The following is an 8,926-nucleotide window of genomic DNA, read 5'->3' as shown; positions in this document are numbered from 1 at the left end:
ATGCTTGTCTCGGTTTGGCTCAACACGAGCAAGGATCCAGTTACATCAAATGAGCAAAGACAAGTTGCCTTTTGGGGAAGGATTGCAAATTACTTTGCATCCTGTCCCAATGTTGTAGGACGACCAAAGAGGGAAGCGAGTCATTGCAAGCAGAGGTGGGGGAGGATAAACGAATTGGTGTGCAAATTCGTTGGTTGTTACGATGCTGCCACGAGAGAGAAGTCTAGTGGACAAAATGAAGATGATGTGATGAAGTTAGCACATCAGATATACTTCACTGATCATGGAGCACGGTTTACCTTGGAGCATGCATGGCGAGACTTAAGATACGATAAAAAATGGTGTGCCTCCACTTCTATTAAAGTTAATGGAGTGAAAAGGGGAAGAGTGAGTGTTGGAGTTTCTGAACAGGATGCACACCATCCGATTGATGTGGATGAACCATTGCCCCGTCCTCCTGGTGTTAAAGCTGCCAAGGGGAAGTCCAAAAAAAGCTCTAACACCCAACCGATTGATGTGGAGGAAGATGGAAAAGCTTACTTTGAGTGTCAGTTGGAGCGTGTGTCGAGGATGTATGAGATGAAGAAAAAGGACTTTGAGTTGAAAGAGAAGGAGTTTGCTATGAAGAAGGAGCATATCAAGCATGTGATGCTTGAAAATCTGATTGCTAAAAAGGATTCACTAATTGCCAAAATGGCTTCTTCCTCTTCCCAAAATAATGTTGATGACATAATTGATGAATGTTTTAATCAAACATGCGATCAAATCAGTAATCAAGTATGGCAAAATCTTCTTACTCCACCGATTCAAAATCAACGACCACCTAAACCAAGAAAAAGGCGAGTTTACATTGAAAGAAATCGAGAAGTCGGTCATGACCACTTGTGGAACGATTATTTCAGTGAGGATGCGACATACTCTCCCATCTTTTTCCGGCGCCGTTTTAGAATGAACAAGTCATTATTCATTTGTATTGTGGATAAACTCGCAAATAAAGTTCCATTCGCAATATTTTCTATTTGTATAAAATCTTAAATGTTTACACATTTATACCACTTCTATTCTATTTAAAATTTTTAAATTTAAAAAAACAATATTTTAAAAAATAAGAGACCCAAAATTAGAATCTACCATTGGAGGAAAATATTTTAAGTAAGAGATCAGTAGTTCTTATATTCAAAACAAAACACATTTAATTCATAAAATAACCGAACAGTTGTTTAACAATACCCAATTAAGAGACCACCAATAATCTTGCCTTTAACAAATGTGATTGGTAAGACCGTAAGAGTAAAGATATTTAAGACGCTTTGCCGCTTTCTATTGGGTAAAATTTGTTAAAGTCTCAGACCATGAGACTTTAACTTGAATAAATATATACGTCGATTCACTTACTAACAGTTTTTTCATATCCGGCCTAATGAATTGCATGATAAATCCTCTTTTGAGTTCAAAGGTTTCTAATTTGGTTTGTTCTCAAGGTTTTATGTTCAAATCCGGCCTCTTTTGAACAATAATTGTTTTTTTTATAAAACTGCTCATAACAAATTTTTATATACACACAGTTACACTCTTTATAAAATTTTATACACGTTTGAGGGTTATATTAAGCTTATGACATTGACTTGCATTTTATTCTAGTTGCAGGGTAAAATTGCAAAACAAAAAAATTTGGAGGGTTACCCATATATTATAAATATATATATATATATGACTTTCTTGACACAAATGAATTTGACGCAACCTATATACTTTTTTCCCTAGTCGACGTACTCTTGTTATCTCTTTAAGAGGATGATATAAAAAGCACGTTGGAGTTTATTATTATTGCTAGTGATGGACTATTGAATGTGTTCTTATAAAGTTATAGTTCATATAAAGCTCATCCCACTTTTGCATCGCACTTCTGGTTAGTTTTGAAAATACACAATTTTCTTAATGGGATTATGGGAGTTATTGAGAACGTTCTCTAGCTAGATCCATCAAAAACAAGGAATTGAATAACTTACGTAACTAGTAATTTTCCAAGATGCCATAACCATAGCACGTGACATCTCAGATGCGGAAACAACATCAAGAAAGCTAGCTGGTTCAAGAATCTCACGCATGGGTTACTGCGACAATATCACTTGCTTGTTGTTCGATTCGAGGATTCTTGAGAAAGATTCTATGTCATAGGATTATGCTGCGAATATATCATCTTCAGTTCTTGTCTTTTCTTCAACATCTTGTATTGGAGGAATTCGAGAAGACCTTTGAGCGCAATATCAGCGTTCTTACTCGCCATGAGCTGCTGCGCGATTTCAGCCGGAGTTGCACTCACCTCAAGGACAACCTTCTCAAGAGGATCAAACAGGACATGGTCATCAATTTTGAGGTATATAGCCACAAGTTTCTTCAACACAAAAGGGGTGCAATAATCCATGAGAATGTGAAGATCCATTCTTCCTGGCCTCAGCAATGCCGGGTCGAGCTTCTCCTTGTGGTTGGTTGTAAAACTTATGATTCTTTCTTCGCCGCAGCTGGACCAAAGTCCATCTACAAAGTTCAGTAGACCAGACAAAGATATCTGTCCACAAGGAAGAAGATTCATAATAAGGTTCAAAAAACAGAGAGGTAATAAAAAACAAAACAGAGGAATATTTCTAACTTACCCCAAGGTCATGCTTCTTTTTTTTCTTTTCGAGCTCAACATCTTCTTCCTTTTTGGTTTGGCGTCTACAAGACGAATCAGCTCCACAATCAATGTCTTCAATGAGAAGAATCGACCTGTTCTTGGTGGCGGTAAGAACCTTGCGCAACTCATTATCGTCACTAACACTTTGGATTTGGAGATCATAGATATTGTAGTTCATGTGATTAGCTATTGCAGCCACCATAGAGGATTTCCCTGTACCTGGTGGACCGTAAAGAAGATATCCACGTTTCCAGGCGCGTCCCACGCTCTTGAAGAAGTCTTTTCCTTTAGCGAAAGCATCAAGATCGTCGATCATGGTGGTCTTCAGTTGCGGCTCAATAGCTAAGGTCTCGAAGGTCGTGTGGTGCTCGAAAATCGCTGCTTGCCATGTTGACTGTTGCCGGTTGTAAGTGTAGATGTAAAGATCTTCGCGATGTCTTATAATCTTTTCTGCTGATTTTGCAAAGTATGGGAAGTAATCCGTCATTATCTTCTCACGATATTGCTTCTTACAAGTCAGATGAAAATACCTGAAACATGAAACCAGTACTGTAAGAACAAAAATGATATTAAGATTAAGATCAAGGAGAAGAGAAAGATTGAGATTAAAATTACTTTTTCTCGAAGGGATAACTCTTAGTCTCAAGACAGTGTAGGGTCCATTCAAGATTGTAAAGGTATGAATCTGTTGTATTCAGGTGGAGTCTAAGTGTGGAAGACACTCTCGGTGAAAAAGAGGGTTACTGATTGTTTGAAGTAAGAAGACACGTGAGTGGCACGTGAAGGAGCTTTGTGGTCTCGTCTGGTCAAAAGAGGTTAAACCGGAGCGGTTAAGCTAACAACCTCATCTTATCTCTTAATCACGTTTTTGATCTCGAGTTAGTTAGATCGAAGTGACAGAGAGAGAAAGGAGAAGAGAGATCGAGAGAGAAAGCTTTTGTAACGAGACTTTGTTCTTCCCAAGTTATAGTGGATTCCGGAGGTGTTCCTCCGGCGAGACGTAGGGATCCGACAAGGATCCTGAACTCGTTAAATTGGCTGTGTCGTCTTCTTCTTCTTTCAAGTTCTTTCTATTTTGGTTATCTTTCGATTTAATCGGATTCGTTTATCAAAGTCGTGTGCGTGCAAATCGATTATAAAACATTACAATTGGTATCAGAGCTATACGGTGAGGTGCACGGAGGTGAATCGGAGATGTCAGGAGTTCCGATCGTGGTGTTTGATGGATCGGGAGACTTTTCTCTGTGGAAGACGAGGATACGAGCTCATCTGAGTGTTATCGGTTTGAAGGATGTGCTTGTGGAGAAGTCTCCGTCGGTTCCGCTTACAGAGGAGGAGTTACAAGATCCAGAGATAAAGAAGAAGCGAGAGGCAGATGAAGCAGCAAGGATGGAGAGATGTGATAAGGCGAAGAATGTGATATTCTTGAACGTCGCTGATAAAGTCTTGAGGAATATAGAGTTGTGCGAGACTGCAGCGGAAGCTTGGGCTACTCTAGACAAGATGTTCATGCCTACATCGCTTCCACATCGAGTTTACTCTCAGCTAAACTTCTATACTTTCAAGATGCAAGAAGGTAAACGGATTGATGACAATATTGATGACTTCTTGAAGATTGTTGCGGACTTGAATCATTTGCAGATTGAGGTATCAGATGAGGTTCAGGCGATAATCTTGTTGAGTTTGTTACCAGCTAGGTTCGATAGTTTAGTCGAAACCTTGAAGTATAGTACAGGGAGAGAGAAGTTAAGATTAGATGATGTGATGGTGGCTGCTAGGGATAAAGAAAGGGAGGTTGCTCAGAATAGCAAATCAGTGGCTGAAGGTCATTTTGTTAGAGGTCGATCTGAGGAAAAATATACAGGTCAAAACAACAAAGGCAAGGGAAGGTCTCGTTCTAAGTCCAAGGATGGGAAGAGAGTGTGTTGGATCTGTGGAAAAGAAGGCCACTTCAAGAAACAATGTTACAAATGGCTGGAGAAAAATAAGGGAAAGGTTCAGGGTTCTGGCAAAGGTGAGGCTGGGATAGCAAAGTCAGGTGGTGACCCTGATCATGCGATGGTTCTGATGGTAGTAGGGGAGAGTCTTGCTGCATCAATAAGTGAAGCTGATGAGTGGGTCTTGGATACGGGTTGCTCGTTTCATATGACTCCGAGAAGAGATTGGTTCTGTGAATTTAAGGATTTAAATTCTGGTTATGTCAAAATGGGAAATGATACAGTGGCACAGGTTAAAGGAGTTGGAAGTGTCAAGTTCAGGAATCCTGATGGTACATTGGTGGTCTTGACGGATGTGAGGTACATACCAGAGATGACACGAAATCTGATCTCCTTGGGTACTTTAGAGGATAAAGGGTGTTGGTTTAAATCTCAAAACGGTGTTCTCAAGGTCGTGATGGGGTGTTCTACTCTACTTAAGGGTCTTAAAAGAGGAACACTCTACATACTTCAAGGAGGGTCAGTTATCGGTGAGATAAATTCATCAGAGGATACAAAAGATGAGACAACCTTGTGGCATAGCAGGTTGGGCCATATGAGTCAGAAGGGTCTGGAGGTTCTAGTAAAGAAGGGATGTCTGGATAGATATGTGATCAAGGATCTGAAGTTCTGTGAGGACTGTGTTTTCGGAAAAAGTCAAAGGGTGAGTTTTACATCAGCTCAACATGTCACCAAGGAGAAGCTTGGATATATTCATTCGGATCTATGGGGTTCACCACACAACCCTCTGTCACTAGGTAATTGCCAATACTTCATCTCATTCATAGACGATTATTCAAGGAAGGTCTGGATATATTTCTTGAAGAGGAAAGATGAAGCTTTTGGAAAGTTTGTGGAGTGGAAACGAATGGTGGAGAACCTGTCTGACAAGAAGGTGAAAAAATTGAGAACAGATAACGGTCTTGAGTACTGTAATCAGTCCTTTGATCAGTTCTGCAAGGATGAGGGAATTGTGAGGCACAAAACATGTGCTTATACACCACAACAGAATGGTGTGGCAGAGAGATTGAACAGAACAATAATGGAGAAGGTCCGAAGTATGTTAAGCGAGAGTGGAATGGAGAAGAAGTTCTGGGCAGAAGCTGCATCTACAGCAGTGTATCTGATAAATTGATCGCCATCAACGGCAATTGGCTTCGAGTTGCCTGAGGAGAGATGGACCTCGGTAAAACCAGTCTTGACAACACTTAGGAGGTTTGGGTGTTTAGCTTATGTGCATTCGGACCAGGGGAAGTTGAATCCTAGAGCTAAAAAGGGAGTTTTTACGAGTTATCCCGAAGGTGTTAAAGGATACAAAGTGTGGTTACTCGACGAAGGAAAGTGTGTAATAAGTAGAAACGTGGTTTTCAGAGAGGATTTTTTGTACAAGGACTTGAAGTTGAATCCATTGGGTACTTTTGATATAAGCATGGAGAGTGTTGATGCTAGTTCAGATCAAGGTGGAGCTAGTACAAGTAACACTAATCAAGGTGGAGTTACATCAGGGGTACCTGATCAAGTCAGTATGACTCCTGGTCAGACGTCAGAGAATGTCACCACAGATCAGGATCAGTCTGATGTTCAAGATGGACTTGAGGATTCAGAATCTGGTGAGGAGGATCTGAGTGATTACCAGCTCGTTAGAGACAGAGGTAAAAGAACGGTAAGAGCTAATCCAAAATACAGTGAGTCAAATATGGTTGGTTTTGCATATTACACAGAGGATGGAGGTAAGCTAGAGGCAAGGAATTTGCGAGAAGCAATGTTGGATCCAGACTGGGAATTCTGGAGAGAAGCTACGAAAGAAGAGATGGTGTCTATGAAGAAGAATCATACCTGGGATTTGGTGGAAGATCCAAAGAAGCAGAGGATAGTAGGGTGTAGATGGGTGTTCACAAGGAAACTAGGGATACCTAGAGTGGAAGCACCGAGATATAAAGCTCGTTTAGTTGCGAAAGGTTACACGCAAAAGGAGGGTATCGACTATAAAGAGATTTTTCACCCGTGGTAAAACATGTTTCTATTAGGTATTTGTTGTCTATGGTTGTTCAGTTTGACATGGAACGACATCAGATGGACGTCAAGACAGCTTTTCTTCATGGTAATCTTGATGAGGAGATTTACATGTCTCAGCCAGAGGGATATGAAGATAAAGAGAATCCAAACAAGGTATGTCTACTGAGGCGATCTCTTTACGGGTTGAAGCAGTCACCTAGGCAGTGGAATCTTAGGTTTCATGAGTTCATGGTTAGAATTGGGTATTCTAGGAGTGCCTATGATAGCTGTGTGTATCAGAAAGATCTAGGTGATGGGTTGAAGATTTATCTGCTTTTATATGTAGATGATATGTTGATTGCTTCTGTGAGCAAGTCCCAAGTTTCAGAGTTGAAAAAATTGCTTAGCACTGAGTTTGAAATGAAGGATCTGGGTAATGCTAAGAGGATTTTGGGAATGGATATTACTCGAGATAGGACTGCAGGGATTCTGACTTTGTCACAAGAAGGTTATGTGAAGAAGGTTCTTAAAACTTTTGGTATGGATCGGGCTAAGGCAGTGTTGACACCTATGGGTGCTCATTTTCAGCTCAGAACAGCTACATATGAAGAGTATGAGGAGCAGTTTAATAAAATGAAGGTTGTTCCGTATGCAAACACAGTTGGAAGTATCATGTATTCGATGATAGGCACGAGGCCAGACTTGGCTTATCCGGTGGGAGTAATTAGCCGGTTTATGAGTCGTCCTCTTAAGGATCATTGGCAAGCAGCTAAGTGGGTCTTGAGGTACATGAGGGGGACTGAAGGAAAGAAGCTATGTTACAGGAAGCAAGAAGATTTTTTGCTAAGGGGCTATTGTGATTCTGATTACGCGGGTAGTCTTGATAATCGGAGGTCACTTACTGGTTATGTTTTTACGGTTGGTGGGAATCCCATAAGTTGGAAGTCTAAGTTGCAGAAGGTGGTTTTGTTATCTACTACGGCAGCGGAGTATATGGCGTTAACTGAAGCAGTACGAGAAGCTGTTTGGCTAAAGGGACTTGTTGAAGAACTGGGTTTTCCACAAGATGCCATAGAGGTTAACTGTGATTCTCTATTTGGTTAAGAATTCAGTGCATCATGAGAGGACCAAACACATTGATATCAGGTTGCATTTCATCCGTGATATCATTAGTGAAGGTTTGGTAAAGGTGGTTAAGATTGCAAGTGAGTGCAATCCGGCAGATATTTTTACAAAGATCTTACTAGTGGAGAAATTGGAGGGAGCATTAGAGATGCTCCGAGTTACTTCTAACTGAGTGGTAGAGCTCAGGTTCCGGAGGGGGAATCCAAGGGAGAGGCTGTGAAGACAATCAGATTCAAGATGGAGAATTGTAAAGGTATGAATCTGTTGTATTCAGGTGGAGTCTAAGTGTGGAAGACACTCTCGGTGAAAAAGAGGGTTACTGATTGTTTGAAGTAAGAAGACACGTGAGTGGCACGTGAAGGAGCTTTGTGGTCTCGTCTGGTCAAAAGAGGTTAAACCGGAGCGGTTAAGCTAACAACCTCATCTTATCTCTTAATCACGTTTTTGATCTCGAGTTAGTTAGATCGAAGTGAGAGAGAGAGAAAGGAGAAGAGAGATCGAGAGAGAAAGCTTTTGTAACGAGACTTTGTTCTTCCCAAGTTATAGTGGATTCCGGAGGTGTTCCTCCGGCGAGACGTAGGGATCCGGCAAGGATCCTGAACTCGTTAAATTGGCTGTGTCGTCTTCTTCTTCTTTCAAGTTCTTTCTATTTTGGTTATCTTTCGATTCAATCGGATTCGTTTATCAAAGTCGTGTGCGTGCAAATCGATTATAAAACATTACAAAGATGAATCCCTTCAAACTCATCAGCGATCTTTGCGTTGACAGGGACTCCGAGATTTAGCTCAGCCGCCGGATTCTTGAGATCACTCGAACCCACTAGGACTTCTCCCGTGGAGAGTCCGGCGAGGCGCGATGTTAAGTAAACTTCGGCGGCACGAAAAGTCTGATTATCACAAAACTCCCATTTTTGCTCGATCACAAACGTAAAACTCGACTGATAATAAGAGGAGAACAAGTCTATAAATTTCACAGTGATGTATTCACGGAGTTTCTTAGGCACAAGATCGTTGAGGATGTTACGGAGAATCATAGTGATTGCAGATAAAGATGTGTAGAGGGCGAAAACTGTGGATACAGAAGGGACTTGGTTAAAGAGAGAAGCCATAGCTTAAGCAACAAGGAAGATGATGAAGAGCTTTGGTTAAGAAGA

General features: G+C 40.9%; 2 protein-coding genes across 2 annotated transcripts; one reads left to right on the top strand and one right to left on the bottom strand.

The window, feature by feature from the left end:
- LOC104767871 (glutathione S-transferase T3-like) lies at window positions 1-1,517 on the top strand. Its single transcript, XM_010491838.1, has 2 exons — window positions 1-645; window positions 1,482-1,517. Exons 1-2 carry the CDS (start codon window positions 1-3, stop codon window positions 1,515-1,517), a joined length of 681 nt encoding a protein of 226 aa, XP_010490140.1.
- On the bottom strand, window positions 2,168-8,881 carry LOC104767870 (AAA-ATPase At1g43910-like). Its single transcript, XM_019240913.1, has 4 exons — window positions 8,497-8,881; window positions 3,293-3,362; window positions 2,655-3,207; window positions 2,168-2,569 (listed from the first exon to the last, which is right to left on the bottom strand). The coding sequence occupies exons 1-4, from the start codon at window positions 8,879-8,881 to the stop codon at window positions 2,168-2,170; spliced, it is 1,410 nt and encodes a 469-aa protein (XP_019096458.1).

This window comes from Camelina sativa, chromosome 19 (assembly GCF_000633955.1).
Source record: "Camelina sativa cultivar DH55 chromosome 19, Cs, whole genome shotgun sequence".
NCBI lineage: Eukaryota > Viridiplantae > Streptophyta > Magnoliopsida > Brassicales > Brassicaceae > Camelina > Camelina sativa.
This window is presented reverse-complemented; position numbering and strand designations above follow the sequence as displayed.

Coding starts and splice junctions, on each gene's coding strand:
- LOC104767871 (XM_010491838.1), top strand. CDS start 1: ATGCTTGTCTCGGTTTGGCTCAACACGAGCAAGGATCCAGTTACATCA. Junction 646..1,481: donor AGAAGGAGCATATCAAGCAT/GTGATGCTTGAA, acceptor TTTGTTCTCAAG/GTTTTATGTTCAAATCCGGC.
- LOC104767870 (XM_019240913.1), bottom strand. CDS start 8,881: ATGGCTTCTCTCTTTAACCAAGTCCCTTCTGTATCCACAGTTTTCGCC. Junction 3,363..8,496: donor GTTTGAAGGGATTCATCTTT/GTAATGTTTTAT, acceptor TGAATACAACAG/ATTCATACCTTTACAATCTT. Junction 2,570..2,654: donor AAAAGAAGCATGACCTTGGG/GTAAGTTAGAAA, acceptor CCTTGTGGACAG/ATATCTTTGTCTGGTCTACT.